Genomic DNA, 16,481 nt, shown 5'->3' with positions numbered 1-16,481 from the left:
TTCAGGGTGGGCAATTCATATCTTAATATTTATCTGTCTTATCTCAATAACGATCCGAAATGCGGTGAAATGTGTCATGTCCTGGTTAGGGTGCAAGTCTAGCACAAAGTGAATGAGCCATATATTAACCAAGGCGGAAATATCACCATTATACCATTGTTTGGGAGATTACACTTGTTTTTCTTTTTGAGGTATTTTTTTTAATCACTTTAAATTAAAATTTTGCATACATCCATATATTCAAAACCGTTGCAGTGCATCCCCATCATTAAATAAGATGCAAACACTTGTCCAGTTCACAGATTTTAATTTAGTTTTTAATTTTTTTGCAATACAATACAACTAACTTCATTCACCATAACTTGAAGTGGCCCAAAAAGCTACGAAATCTGTGCGTTTGCAAAATAATGAATGTGATAGTCAACCTTACCTTATACAAATGACTCGAAATGTGTTTGCCAATGACTATGCAGACGAGGAGCCAGAAGTGGCAGTAAAGCACCCAAATAAGTCTTGTGCTTATTTTTATAGCAAAAATATACAAGGTGTTGAGACTGAGCGGTGATAAGATCCGCACTTAAAGAGAACACTATAGGTAGCCTCGAGTGGCAACTTATCTCCACTGGCAGCGTAGCAGAAGATGCAGTGAACGCCATTGGGGGAACACACAGCCCGACTGGCGATTTATCTTGCGGCTCATTCATTGTTCACACCTCAGATTTGTGTGGATTATATTTTCAGTGTGTGTTTTGTTTGTCCTATACATCTTACAGCACATTTTTCCTGGTTCCTGGCCATGGTTTTCCAGAGTAGGCTACATTAAAGACACTGTACTTGAATTTGACTGTCTTAAAAATGTTCCTGTCATAGTAAAGCTAACAACAACTAGCATGCTAACACACACTTCTTTATTATCAGCCAATGAAATACTTTATAATTAGACGCAGACAGCACGCCACTGACAAATTTTGCTCAAATACATGGGAGAAAATCAGGTATATTATCTTTAAGCGGCATGAAGGATACAGGGCGCCATAGAACCGGCTATTTGCAGAAGCTGACCTGTTATAACTTCCACTAGACTAGAAGTTCCTCTTTCAGTGAAAAAATATAAACGGCTTATTTTCTAGAATAAGGATAGAGATCAGATGACCATATCAATTAGCAATTAAGGGTTTGTGGATCTAATTAAAAGTTAAGGGTGAACACTGCAGCAGAAAAGACTGAATTTGGTAACTTTAGTTGACTTTAGTTTGGTTTGGTTTTGCACACTATTTCCTTATTCCTTTCTGGAATAGTTGTCTAAATCTCCTGCTTGTAAGTGTGGATTGATTTGCATATTAAGGGAGGAATTATTTTACTTCAGATGCCCTTCCCCTGCCATTTTAGACCATTGTTGTGAATGGATAGTCTGAAATTCATCCCATTACCTTATGTCAACTTTCATGTGCAGTATTCTCTTTCCTTTCTGAGTAGATCCCTATACAAATCCACACACATTGAACTATATATCAGTGCGCGATTAGGTCATAGTTTTGATATAGACTTGGATATTCCTGGATATTAAGTAGTTGTCCCCCAGCCAGAGGGTAACCAGTTCAAAACATCCCAGACACCCACATTGACCACTCCAGTTACAACATGTGGCTGGTTACGTAGGAGAGGATTCGAGCCAAAAACATGAGAAATCTCGACATAGTTTGTTGTGGCAACCTCTGATGAAAAAGGCGAGCAAGCAAAGAAAGAAATTAAAATGCCATCATGAATATTAACACATATCCCATGCTGTCTTTCTGACTTAACCTTATATAAATGTGGCACCTATAGTTAACAGCGAAGTCAATTTAAATATAAGCTGATTCATATTCAGGCCACAGTGGCAGGCAGCCTCCCACTGACTCATCAAGACTTTACAGCTGTTACCGCTCTCTCTCTCTGCATGGGTATAATATATGTGTATGTGTGGCTCTGTTTAAAGGAGATACTGGGAGACAGCTGTCAAAGCTCGCAGGCTCTCGCTAGTTTTGGGGAACAGGTGTGAGGGGGTGGGGCCTCTCAGATCTGTCGCCGATCTTAAGCCGGTCTTTCACATCCAATAGGTGCCTGTACTGGCTTTGGAGTGTAAGTATGTGGAATAAGGGCTAAAATGCATCAACTTTCGGCTTCCCCTGACAATCTGATAAAGGATGACCCTAGTTCTGAGGTCGAAGGTCAGTCTTTTGTTTTCAGCTAGTCTTGTTCTCCATGCTAATGATTTTCTGTTTGTGGATATTTAACCATTATTTCTAAATTACTAAATTACCGTGTGAATACGTGCAAGCATTTTTAAAAAATTTTAACATTTTGCAGATTAAAGTTATTCCTCTCTTTCCTTTTCATTCACATCATCCTAATTATTTACTGCAATGAGTTTAAAAGCACTTTTCACAGCTGTAAGAGGACAACAAATTGCATGTCAACACACACTTCCTTTACTGGATAATAAACGCTTATAATTAAATGTAGACAGCAAGCAGCAAACACATTTTGACCCTAAGAGCTTCTTGTTCAATATATCTGTACGGGGGCAAGACACATTTGGCTCAAATATATTAAGTACCGCTACATGACCTTTAAGTCTCAGGTAAAGATATTTTTAAGATTTATTTTTACTTCTTAAAGGTTAACCAAAATGCACTTGCAAATTCACTTTACATTCAAAATATGAAATCCTAGGTTAAGAGGAAACACAAAATGGTTTATTGTTATATTGAAATCTAGATGGCTTTGAAGCGTGCATGACATTTCTGTTATATGTCTGTGTAACCACTGTTTCTCTCGTAGTCACTTCCTCTAAGCCATGTTCCATTTGACCCCTGGAGTTAGAAGTCATGCCCTGCCACTCCAAACTTCCATCAGTATGCACTTGTAAGGCTCGTGTGACTGGTCAATAGCCGCCTGCCAGACACCCCAGTGCAACAAGCCTGTTTGCTCATGCGTTGTGTTTAGAACAAGCTCTGGCCAATTGACATGCACATTTTCAAGACAGTAAAAGTCAGGCACAGGTATCTCCATGGAGACGAGTAGGGTGTAGCAAAAGGCCAAGTTACAGGTCACATCACAATAAGAACAGATATTTTTAAAAGTGATTTTTTTTTTTTTTTTTTGGAAATAAAGTCAGTTGCAAGATAGACACGTTTACTGTCATACCCTCCACCAATAAAGTTACACAGTTCACCTCTAAGTTTGATATATAGCTTATAGAACCACTTTTAACCTCAATTTTTTCCTATAACATAATTTTGGATAGCTAGACATAGACAGTATGCACGCCCACAAAGCATTTCCTCTTGTTGACATAATTGCTGAGAACGGTCTTGGGGGAAAAACATGGTCTTCCTCTTTTTGGCTAAAATAGACACCAGAAAAGATGCATAATGACAATCTTGGTAAATGATGTCATAGTTGTTGTTGGCACAGGGTTTAAGTGAGACCCTTGTACTTCATCAGAGTCCAGACCTGCTGTTTAGGCTTCTTCTGGAATGTTATCAGTGCTTTGGAATGTAAAATGCCAGATTAGATTTAACTAGAATGCAGTGGATATATAGGCCTGTCACAGTAAATTTTGAAGTGCAATATATTTTACGATGAACACAAAGACAACCTAAAGCAAGATAACCCCTAGCAGTTAGTTAATATATTTGGTATACTAATTCTTTTGTCAGGAATATGGATGAATCTCTTGTTTAAGGTAGTGTTTTGGCAATTATTTTTGTGCATGACTTTACCACAACAGCAAAGAAAACACTACAATACCCTGTTGCATTTTTTATCGCACCATTTATTTTTCTATCCTAAACACATAGGCAATAATATGTGACTGCAGATAAACAATATACTGGGTATGAATTATAAATGCTGGGAATCATTTGTGGGTAATTGAGCATCTGAATGTTAAGTTTGGAAATCCAATGCTGCAAGAAATGTCACCTCTAATTGGCCCCGTAGTGCATAACGGTACATGCAAAAACACACAAGAAGCCATTGTTTACTCTTGCCACCCAGCACAAACAGCTTTGGCCAGGACAGTCCTCTATTGATCTGCTGCTTTCACACCCTCTCACATGTCTGTTCTCACAAGTCTTTAGTCCAACAGGAAGCCCTGTGTTTAAGCAGTGAAACTAAAACCTCTATATGATGGTTGGGTATTTTGTATAAAAAATAAAAAAAATCTGCAGTGATATGTTGTTTTGTCTTTCAGAATCCTCCCAGACTTTTGTGCTACCAACCAGGTCCCACAGTGCAAAGAGCTGCCCATCCGCATATCACAGAGACTCTGGCAGTGATTTAGAGAGCTTCATCACTGCAGAGTCCGAATATGACGGCATCCTCAGAAAGGTCAGATTACTGTACATACATGTGTCCAAAGACATGCATGTGTTTGGCCCCAAGTGAAAGTATAGAGTGTTTGTTAATCTGTATATGTCTGTGTCAGCTGTGCAAGCAAATATACACACTTATAATTTTTTGTGCTAATGGAAAAAAGGTGGAAGAAGGTGAATGTTTCTAAGAATAAATAATACATCAGCTCAGTCAATACATGACGCAGCCAAAGACTAATTTTCCAACTTATTCCAATACTTTTCAGGCTGCTGTCCATAAATCTACATTCTGAAGCGAGAAACTAGTTTTGCAGCCCGTCCTTTGGGATTATGTACTGTATATGCAATCACAATTTTGTCAGTCAAACCCGGTGTTTTATTTATCTGCACCCTGAGGCTCAAATGGCTTTTACAAAGCGTCATTTTAAGCCACTGGCTGCAGACTGCTGCTGGGCAAGTGTATGTTTCCCTCTGCTCCTGTAACCAAGGGCCCTAGTAGATCATGTCCAGTGCATGCACTCTTCACTGTCTGCGTTCAGTCATTGAACTGAGGGAACATGAAATATGCATGCTATAATAATAAGGGGAAGGGCTGGGCAGATTATAGGCAATGATTTATACATAGATAATATAGAGATGTGTATGACTATCACTGTGAGAATGATGTAAGGAATGATCATATATCACTAATACTAACAATGACTAATATCACTAATACTGCCTCAAATGCAACTATATACTATACATTTTTCCTGTTTTAGATCTCATCATAGTCCATGCTGTGTAGCCCTGAGCTCATGTTCTCTGTTCACACACATGAACTCAACTCTGGGTCTCCCACAGGAAGTGCTGACTGCAGAATGAAGCTGATCTTTCATTCACCTACTCAAACAGAAGCAGCTCTATCTGCAGCGCGTACTGCAGCTGCTAGCACAATAGAGCCAGTTAAATGTCTCACCTACGAATTAGCTTTAAATGGACTACTTTCAAAGCACATGCAGGAGAATTTTCCCACATGACCAGGCAATAAAATAATTCCTAATGACATATTACCTTTGATAGCAAATTGCCCCCACTGCCTTTGCACTTACTAACTTAGTTCAATATTGAGAGCTCTCATTTACACAATGGCATATTTATAACTGATCTTTGAATGCCCACAGAGAGATGAGACAGTGACTGGAGGGGACAGTGCCAGTGAGGTGTCAGTCTCGTGCTCCTCCACAGACGAAACTGCCAGCATTGGGCCGTCCAGCTCCAGCCCGGAGGGGAGCCAGGGCCTGGGCCACTGCCACTGGAGCCCAGAGGAGAGGCTAAAAGCTGGACCCAACACCCCTGACAGCACTGCAGGAGAGGCTGAGGAAGAGGCCAAAGACAGAGTGACAGAGGTGCCACGGCGCTCCTGTCTGTTACGGAACAGCCACCGCTCCATCTCACCTCTACGCCGCCACAGCTGGGGCCCCGGCAAGAACTACACTGGAGACGTGGAGATGAACCGCAGGTGAGTGCACAAATACCTGTTGATCTGTTTAATGTGTAGAAACAGTAGCATTAGCAATATCATGTCTGGGGTTATTTGGCAGATGTCAGCTGCTTTAATCTGTACAGTACTGGAGCATGTTGATGTCACTCCCTGTGTGTGTGTTCATATTTATTCTCCAGTAGGGAACAGCTGTCACCATTTGTCTGGTCCCATAAGGAACTGTGTAGCTACAGATGCGCACATACATACATGCGTTCAGTACACAAGTCATCTGTTTACACACACACTACTTACCAGTTCTTTATTTGGCATTTTAATCAAAACAGTGAGAGTTTTTTTCTTGTGAGCTACTAGGTTTCTTTTCACAGAACATATAGCACTCCTATTTGAGAATGTAAAAGAAGCTAATAATTACTGGACCTAAGTATAATTGAGTTCAGTATACAATATACAGTATCACTTTTTCATGCACTGTCAAATAGCTGAACGTTGGACCCTTTATCACAATTCCTGTGTCATTCATCCCAAAGGTACAGATTCTAATGTCTATTAGAGTGCATATCCCACCCACTGGAAAGATTAAAGTCAAATCATTAATATTAAATAACGATTCATTTCCTTACTCTGAGTGACCCACTTCCTGTCTCTTTCTCATTCATCATCTGCAGTGCCTTGCGTAGGTCTGGTCAGAGGAAGACCACATTTTACAGGAGAAGGTATCCATAAGCTGTGTCTATCTTTGTGTTGTGAGATTAACTTAACTCTGTGTGAGTTGTGTTCTTGTGATCTACTCTTGCAGATAACTTTAATGTATAATTTAACTTTTTATTTACTTTGCTTGTACATCGTTTCATAGTGTACAAATAGGGGTGAAATGTCTTGCCCAAAAACATAATTTAAGTATACAGTTAGGAGCTGGGATCTAACAGTCAGCTGTTGGGTTAGTGGGCAAACTCTCTTCCATTGTGCTCCTTGTTATAAAAGTAAAGCTTTCCTTTCTAAGTTATCTGTTTAAGTGGATTATCAGTAAACCCTAGAAGTAAATATTATAGTAACCTAAACTAGGCCTTGATAAGCAGAGTCACACCACTCTGACATGACAGTGATGTTTGTTCTCTCTGCCTATGCCTCACCCTGGGCTCTTCTCCACCTTCACTTGTCACACCCCTCCTCCCTGTGTTAGTATGAGAGGCTGCCCTCCTGATGGCCCCTGCAGTGGCACTGTGAAATTAGTCAGTCCCCTCAGGTACCGTGTGTTTGTGTGATTGTGTTTTGCCTTGCTCCAAGCACATGGCCTACTTTCAATAGGGAATATTTACATGCTGCTTGATTTGCATGATTATGTGTGTGCAAATCTCTTGCAATGCAGCCAGTCAGTAGCAAAGAGCTGTAGCAGCTGTTGCTGTTATTCATGTTTCTTTGCTGTGGACCCTCAGGCTAGAATAAAATGTAATAACAGGTAAGGCTTCACCTGACAGATATAGCCATCACATTCTTAGCCCTGAGGATGGGTCAGTGATAATCACCACCTCACTGTTCTCTTAGTGGGGCTTGGGTTACTGATGCTGGAATGTATTGGACTGATGATTTGCTGGATAATAGAGTGCCATACAAAGCCAAGGGCTAGAGATAGGAGAGATATACGGCTGCAGCTTTAACTATCACCCATGCTGTCCGGGAGCGGAGGGGCTGCAGTCACGTAGCATAGCTCATTCTGAAATGTAGCTGTAGTTTTCCTCTCCATAATCATTGTATTGGATTTTTTAAGGCCTCTTATTCCCAGTCATAGATCGATGTAATTGGGTTTGTAAATCACAAGTGTAGAGCTCTATGCTGATGCTGATGTTGGAAGTCATTTGCTGCTGCTCCAGCTGTAAATCTGCAGCAGAGCCCAGTGATAACTCAGCTGGCTAAACAGTGCGCAGGCCCAGCTGCGTGTGTGTGTACCAACAGGTATGTGGTGGAGTGTGGATCTGCTACTACCCTGAAAGAGGTGACAGTAGTGTGAGCTTGCAGCGTCCTTGTGCCATTTCCTAACCACAAGGCCACTGTGCCGTCTGTTTGTCATACAGCTACAGTCTGGAGGGGCTGAGTGGAGTTCAGGAGCAACTGAGAGGTCCTTCCAGACAGGGCCCACAGATCCTGGAACCTTCAGTTACCTCTAATAATGACAGCGATGAGCGAGGCTCGCTGATGTCACTGACCGAGGAGCCAGAGGAGAGGGTGCAGCTCCGCAGACTGGACAAACAGGTAATTTATTTGCGCTAAATAGGACTGTGCCAAAAACTGAAAGATTGATAGATTGAGATTTATACTTTGGTCAATCTCGATGATAAGGTCTACAGCCAAACCTTTGGTACTGAAGAGGAGTCATCACTGTCTTGTTTAGGTGAAAGCTCTGAGTCAGGGCTGCCGTGCAACTCTTTATGTGTCCTCATGTTTAACACGTTTTGACTTAAATATGCACAATTTCACTACAAGTCCGATGTCTCCTTCTTCCTGTTTGGTGTGTGAAGTGCCATCTGCCCCCTTCATTTCCCTGCCTCTCTCCCTCTCTCTCTGATCCAGCCACAGCCCCTCACCTTTTCTCCCCTCTTCCACTGCTCGTTTGCTTCTTATCATTATAATGCAAATTACAGAAAATAAATGACTATTTTGTCATCATTTAAGAGTGGAACTGAAGACCTAATTTAAAGCACATCTTTCTGCCGATAGCAGTTGCACATGCGCACATGTGTTTCTGCCGATAGTGGTAAAATGCAGATATTTTTAGGCGTAACATATTGTACTAACACATTCCAGACTTTCTTCAGAATTATTGGTCCTATCAACACGACATATACCTGAAGATATGTTTTCAATAAGATGAAAGAAGACTGAATCAAAAATTGAGATTGATCAATATGGGGGGAAAATCGTTAAAATATTTTTACCCATATTGTCCAGCCCTAGCTCTAAACCACATACCAGCACTCCAGGCTGTTTTATGAACACTCCAGCCTTATGAGCGGGGTCTATTACCTAATCTGGGAACAAAGTGCAAACAAAAACATGTGACTTTTGAGCATAACAATGTATGAGCTGATATAAGTGCTCTTTCTGTCTGTCACAGTCTGTAATCGAGTGCCTTGAGTGTTTTCAAACTGAATGCGTGTCTGTTGAGTTCACCTTGTCTCTTGTCTTGCAGAAGTCACAGCGGTATCGGCCCATGCGTAACAGCTGTCCTCCCATAACCCTGCCACTCACCAAGTCTGTATCAATGCTTGCCATCAGCCACCGAGACATTGATGGTAGGTGTAGATTCAAACAAACTCAAATGGTCTAATCTACATCTTTTATTTGTTAGACAAGAAAAGTGAAGCTTCTATCGCCAAACAACCACACAACACAGGACTAGCAAAAATAACACAATATTATGATTTTGTTTTTCCTTCAAATCGCCCGTCTTTCCCTCACCTCTTTGAAAACAGTAAACTTAGCATTGCACTGAAAGATTTGTGTTGTTGTCTCCTCACTGTTGCTGCCAGCAGTGGGGCACCCGAGACGTAAACGGCGGATCTCTTTCTCTTTCAACCTTTCCCCCATCCTCACAAAATCTAAGTCTCGGCTTTTTTATATGGAATCTTCATCTAGTGACGATGAAGATGGCACCAGTAAGTACTAACTCCGTGTAGGAATTGCAACAAGTGTCGCTAGACTAGAACACCCCGATCCTTGACCACGTCTCATAGTATTGCATGTCTCACACCCAGAATTTCCCTTGTAATAAGTGTATCTATCAATGAAATGCAAAAATCCAAAACACTGAACATTTAGAATTGTGTAAATACCCCTGAACATAACTTTTTTTTATGTTTAATGTTATATTGTTGTCCCCTCATCAGAAAACATGCCCGGAGTTGTATTTTGCTTCATTCACGCTTGTTTCATTAATCCAAAGTCATCTTCTCCATGCACTCAAAAAATGTTTTAAGTCCATAAACCATCACCAGTACTGCAGTCAAATTGTGTTCACACCAAACACATGGCTCTATTAACATTCAGTCATGCTGCTTAATGGCTTCATTTGTTTATTTTTGCATTGTTCATTCCCGTTGCTGACAGCAGAGGGAGCTCCAGTGCCTAAATGCCTAATTGGAAATTGACGTGTAGTTTATAAAGTGTTTCCCAAATGTAGATATCAATATAAGTTCGAAAATGTAAAATACTAATCCAAAGGGGAACAAAAGCATGTCTAAAAGGGAATCGAAGCCAAAAGAATGCAAAAAACACTACACTATTCTGTAGATAGAAACAAGAACATACATTCTATATTGTTTAACCCTTGAACCTGCTCTCCCAGTGACTGTACACCTTTTGGTTTTATCTCGGGTTTACATAAAATCACAGTGAGAAAAGTAGTACACTGCAGGAGAATGGAAACACTACTATCATTTCAAAAGATAGATGTATTCATAGGCCTTATACCTTTTCCCCTTTCTCTTCTTATCTGTGAGATATTTCTAATAGTTTTCAGTGTGTCCTTGACTCTGTTGCTGCTCACAAAAATGAGCTCTTAAACGTATTATGTTGTTTTTTTTTAGTTTAGCTGGAATTATACATGAATGTTATTTTTTATTATATTTTTGAACAAATAACATATCAGAGGCTGGATATTAACTTATATTTGCGTAACAGACACACATAATCACATTGTCTTCACACCAAGAATATTTGGATTTTACTTTTCCTGTACTTCACAATTGCAAGATAACATTTTATCACAATATTACTCTGAATCTGTTAGTAGCAGATATAAGCTACTGAATTCTGACTTTGGCGTCTATTTTATCTCTCTCCTCCAAAATGGTTTCCCAGAAATAATTAAATGTTATGCTCAAGAAACTAGTAATTTTGCCATACTTCTGTATCAGGAGATATCATTGCCCACATTTGCCCAGTAATCCAATGCTATTTTGTCTGCAACCATATTGAATTGTTTGATTTTATTTCATCTGTTCATATTTTTCTTCAGGCTTGCGGCCGTTTTCATGCACCTCAGGAACTCTAGCATACAGGTCAGTCCAACATCAGTACTTCTTTTCCTGAAAAGAATATCTCATTGTACAGTAAATAGTGTCTAATAGAAAGAATGAACTGTATGTTTTGCAGTATATCAGAGGAGGAGCCTGGCCCTCTCCGCACCGACACGGAAGAAAAGAATTTGACAAAAGTTGGTCGGACCTTCAGCTACCTCAAAAGCAAAATGTACAAAAAGACCAGGGTACGGCATGAACAGTATTTCTCTCTCTTCTATGTTTTCATCACCGTATTAGATTTTCCATTTTAAACACTGATGTCATACTGACTTTAAGTACAACCTCTGGGAACTGCAATGTGTCTTATTCGGTTTGGCTTCCGATCAGCTCCCTTGAAACAGAAATAGCAAAAAGCGCTACATGTTCAATGTTCAGAGTAGCTTTGTCTGCTCTTATTTCCCAGTTGACTTGGTTTAAATCAGAATGTTCTCAGGTCCATCCAAATTTAGCAATATACATGAATACATTTGAAGGATCAGATAATAGTTGCTAACTAAGCAGCAGCATGTATGAACCATTTTAATTAACACTGCCTATGACGATTATAGTGTATGTGTGTATGTAAAACCCACAAATAAGAATAATAATACTGCGAATGATCCTAATGAACGCTACTTTAAATGTGCTGTACCTGATTTATTTATTTTTTTCTTAAACATGAAAAACAGAACTAGTGGTTTGCCATGTCACTTATTCTTCACTTATGCAATCCTAGCATCCTAATTATTCACCACGATGTTATGCCTTTTACTATTAGTTAACTAAGTTTAAATCTTACCTTAATTGTCAAACGGTGTTGCATAGTCTTTGGCTTCCCCTAAAGAAATACCAAAAGCCGAACAGGAAGTTGACACAATGATAAAGTTGTCTCTGGTTGTTGTAATCTCCTCTATAACCCCGGGCACAGCTTTAAGGGACAGAGGCCTGAAGGCTGGAGCGGGGCACCGACTTGGGACTGTCCCTGATATCACAGAGCCATTTGACAAGTTTACCCCATGCCCTCATATAGTCACATTTATATTCTGTGCATTTAATTTAATTGTTCGCAAAATGTAGTGGTGCTGTCGGTAGAAATATGGCTGCCCAGATGTAGTGGTGCTCTCTGTTTTTTAGATAAGTTTAATGGCATACTGTGGAACATCCCGGGCAGGGCAATAGTATTTTTATGGATACAAGCGGGTGGGGGTTACACAGTGCACCTTTAATAAACAGTTGAGCAGATTTATTGCAATATAACTAACAAGCTAAAAAAGTAAAGTAAAAAAAATTATTGTATTCAAAAGTGAGAACTATTCACTGCGCAATGTTTCCAAAGAGGCACTACAACAGAGAGTGTGTCGTATGTAACACCTTTTAATTTAGAAAAAAAAGTAAAAAATGCAGTTAAAAAAGGTTGAAAGATGATGAAGACGATTCAAAATTACACCAAGTTGTCTCCCACGTCTGTATAGTTGTTATACTGTAAACCCCACCGTAGCAACCATAGTCTTAAAATGAAACTTGTGTAATGTTTGATTACGTTGCCTGTATCCGACTTAAGACATAAATAGCAGAAATAACAGCTCCTGAAGCAAGCCAGTCACTTCCTCATTGTAGTTTCCCAGATGGGGCCTGAGCAGCTGTAGTGGCAGCCTCTCTGTCTCGGCTGCCAGGGATGGTATACAGGAGATTCACAGGGAGCCATGGCTTTTGTCGCAGATGGAAGGGTTGGCTGGAGGTAGGTAGAAGAGAATCGTCTGTTCCCAGTCTGCTAAAGGACCCTGTCACAATATTGGATTCAAAGTGACTGCAGTTCCTTCTTGAGCTGATTTCTTTTTCCAGGGAAGTCGGAGTATATTAGAGCATGCTTCAGCGGTATGTCTTGTAGATTAACTTTTGATTGTCACACAAGATTAACCTGCCAGTGCCTCGACATGTTAATGTGAATGCCAGGAGTTGGAAGTACGCTACATAAACGCTCAGAACAGTGTGTATTTTTATCTTAATCATTAAAGAAAAGTGCAATGTGCTAAAGAGTATGATTTTAAGGAAAGCATGTAAATTTGATGTCTTTTTTGGCACTGGTGTGACACATTGTTGTTGTAGGAAGTGAAAATGACTGCTTAGTGTTGTAATGCCGTTGTGGTGCAGTCAGCCTGAAGTTATGTTAAGTGACTGAACAAAATAAGCTCTAGTATGTCAGAGCTTTTGTGGCTAGCTCAAACCAAGAGGCTCAAAGTTGGTCATTAAAACTAGACTGGAAACTCCATTTTTCCATTTCATTTGGGTTCGGGTGGAGACACTGTGATGTCAAAGAGAATACAAAGGCTCTGTTCTTTCCAGCATTACTTTATGGGATTGTGAGTAAGGACAGACTATAGATATGGCCAACATCTGAAGATCTTTGTCAGTTTTTGGCGATGCTACAGAAGGACTGGCTTGATGAAAAGGTCAAAATTATATTTCCAGACTTTGCGTCTCCAATAGAAAAAATAGTACTGAACATACATTTATTGTCAAATTTTATTTAAAGTTACATGGCAGCCATATGTTTCAAAATAATGGAACATGTGCAACAACCAATAATAGTGGTTACAAAAAAAAAAAAAAAAAAAAAAATCCAAATCCACAACTGATAAATCTAAAAAAATAAAATAAAATAAAAAAACAAACAAAAAAAAAAACAAAAAACAATTGCTAATGGCCTAGAACTGCGGATTGTATTCATTTGGACTTTATACACCCATTACCCCAACTTTTTATGTATTTAGCAGACTATGTATGACATCAAAAGACAAACCAGTAAATACTGTCACAAAATAAGCATCAGAAATGGTCTTTTAATGAGCCAATTTGTTGTCAGCATAAATAATGCATCACTTAATATGCACACCCCATGCTGTGTGGCAGATCAGTGTAATAATGCTGCTCTGCTGGATTCAAATTGGGACTTAGAATATCTTTGGTCTCTAAAGTTTCTAGCCACCCATGCAGAACATATTAAAACATTTATTCTGCAGTGTATATTGTGTATTGTGTAAATAATCACTATAATTTGTTCTTTATTATATGCAGGAAAAGGAGCGGGAAAAGAAAGAGAAGGAAGGCAAGGAAAAGGACAAGAAGTCCATAAATGGTCATGTGTTCAGCTCTGTGTGCTTGTCCCAATCCAGCCAGTGCTCCCAGTGCAATAAGACATTAACCAGCAAAGAGGCTTACCTCTGCACATGTAAGTCACTTGATCTCATGTCTTATTTGACATTATACATTTCCTTTGTTTTGTGTATCATATAATTGTGTGACCTACTGAAGTGATCTCCCGTGGCTAAATACTAATTAAAGCCCATTATCTGCTGTGGTTTATAAAAATGAAATTAATCTTAATTTTGAACACATAAAACTCCACAAGAGCCATTTAATTATTATATAAATGTTTGCACAGGCACCATATCATTATCTTACAATACAATAGAACAGGGATTTAATAGTGATCTATATACAATCAAAGACAATGCAAAGATTTACAATATAGAATTTTGAGAAACCTGTGGTCATTAGAAATAAAACATGTTTCTAGTTTTATTAATCAGAATATAGTGAACTGTAAAATTCACAAATACTAATGTTTAATGTTTAAGTATACAATGTCCCATAATGTTTAAGTATACAATGCACGTAGTGTATCAGACTTAACAGTGATGTTAAGTGTATTTGATTTTGGTTCTGTCGTAAGCAGAATTATTTAATGCTACATCTTGAGGTGAGTAGTGCAGCCAACTAAAGGGTCACCTCTGTCTGCTCCTGTCAGACATTTGATCAGATTCACATTGTTTTCCACTGAAGCAGCAGCTGTACACATAAAGAGGATGTAGTTTATTGCACAAGCATTTGGCGCAACACCAAAAACAGCCTCAAAAGGAGAAACCCGCTCTGTAATGGATCTCAGTTATTCTGCCGCTATAACAATCTGCCAATGTCTGGTCGATTGGAAGAATAACTCTACCTGCTTTGCATTGTGAGCACTGGCTTGCATTCACTTTGCACATATATTTTATTCATAACTTGTCTAAAGCAGAGCAAAATGAATACCCTATACATTTTTCCTTTGTGATAATGTAGAGCCCATGTAGCCTATTGTAGCCTATTTAACAGAGTGTTTTTACATGTAGGCCTACAAAATGTAATCTTAAACTTTGGAGCACTTCATCAATATTTAGTAGTTTTTTCTAATAAAATAGTTTGAACTGTGTCAACATTGTACAAACAGGGCTTATAAATACTTGTGGACAGTTTTCATGCAGGGAACTGGTGAATTTTGATATGGAGATATTCTATGATAGCCTGTATCCCCCCAAGAGCCATGGCGATGTTTGTTTGATTGAAACTTTCCCATGGACTGGAGTGTTTATGTCACCCTCTGGCCTGTGTGTCCAGCAGCAGTGTTACTCCTCGATTGCATCACATACCATGCCTCGGTCTGGCTTTCATTAGCGGGCTGGTGGAGCTTCCTGACTGGCAAAGAAAACTAGCTAGAGTTTTGAGTCAGACCTAACACCCCCACGGCAATCTCCAAAAACTCACTCACTCTTTCGCTTGCTTTTCTTTCCAGACTGTAATGCTTCCGTCCACAAAGGCTGCCGAGACAGCCTCCCGGTCTGTTCCAAGGTGAAAATGAAGGTATCGCTCGCAACTAACCATTATCATAATTCTTTTAAAATATTTTCTTCAGTTCATTCACTTATACATTTGTGCATTTTTTTCTGACTAGTTACCCAAACAGCAGTTAGCTTTACCAGATTCAAGCTCATTTCCTGCTGTCACCATGAGAAACAAAAGTAAGTACCATGACATTATTGTAAGTCACTTAACATCAGGAAGTTGTTACTATATTAAAGGTATTATAGATAATGAATAAAGATGATTCTATCATTGTTTTTCTGGCCTAGCTGGCGCTACAAGGGAACGTCCCTGGTCAGCCATCTTGTCACCTGAAGACCATTCCTCCCTGATGATCCCATCTCGGAGACAGGCAAGCCTGATGTTTCATGGAAACAACCTCTCTAAAAGTCTGTCAATAAGCAACATTGCTGGGTAAGTCTTGTGCCGGCTTTTAGATGATAAGTAAATCTTCAGGACAGTTTTATATTGTCAGTTCTTTACAGTCCTGTATTTGATGAAATGCCTATACGGACCCTGCGCTACCTCTCTCAGTCCACGGACTCTCTGAACAGAACCAACCAAGTCACAGAGTCCATGGAGTCGCTCACAGATGAAGGTCAGCTCTCCAACGCACTAAAATCACATAAAAGAAAATCTACTAAATGTACATGATTGAGTCTGATTTTGAAACTAAGTCTGAACTCACTGTGTCTCTAACCCCTGTGTCGTTGTGTTATGTTATGTCCAGGCACAGAGATGATGGATGGTCAGCTGATGGGCGAGTTTGAGGCTGATGCCAAAGAGCTGGAGGCCGACTCGTGGAGTTTAGGAGTGGACCAGCACTTTCTGCAGCAACTTGGCAAAGACTTGGTCAAACGACAAGACATCATTTATGGTACATATATACAGTTGGTCCATTTT

General features: G+C 39.6%; 1 protein-coding gene across 1 annotated transcript in view; it reads left to right on the top strand.

Moving 5' to 3' along the window:
- Positions 1-16,481, top strand: part of LOC117385532 (A-kinase anchor protein 13) — a 66,015-nt gene that overhangs the window by 36,573 nt on the left and 12,961 nt on the right. The window contains exons 11-22 of the mRNA XM_055229557.1: positions 4,241-4,377; positions 5,525-5,862; positions 7,917-8,094; positions 9,032-9,134; positions 10,859-10,901; positions 10,996-11,107; positions 13,977-14,130; positions 15,511-15,578; positions 15,670-15,736; positions 15,848-15,992; positions 16,064-16,176; positions 16,309-16,455. Coding sequence (XP_055085532.1) covers positions 4,241-4,377; positions 5,525-5,862; positions 7,917-8,094; positions 9,032-9,134; positions 10,859-10,901; positions 10,996-11,107; positions 13,977-14,130; positions 15,511-15,578; positions 15,670-15,736; positions 15,848-15,992; positions 16,064-16,176; positions 16,309-16,455 — 1,605 coding nt within the window. The remainder of the gene's footprint in view (positions 1-4,240; positions 4,378-5,524; positions 5,863-7,916; positions 8,095-9,031; positions 9,135-10,858; positions 10,902-10,995; positions 11,108-13,976; positions 14,131-15,510; positions 15,579-15,669; positions 15,737-15,847; positions 15,993-16,063; positions 16,177-16,308; positions 16,456-16,481) is intronic.

This window comes from Periophthalmus magnuspinnatus, chromosome 3, assembly GCF_009829125.3.
Source record: "Periophthalmus magnuspinnatus isolate fPerMag1 chromosome 3, fPerMag1.2.pri, whole genome shotgun sequence".
In the NCBI taxonomy this organism is placed as follows: Eukaryota; Metazoa; Chordata; class Actinopteri; order Gobiiformes; family Gobiidae; genus Periophthalmus; species Periophthalmus magnuspinnatus.
This window is presented reverse-complemented; position numbering and strand designations above follow the sequence as displayed.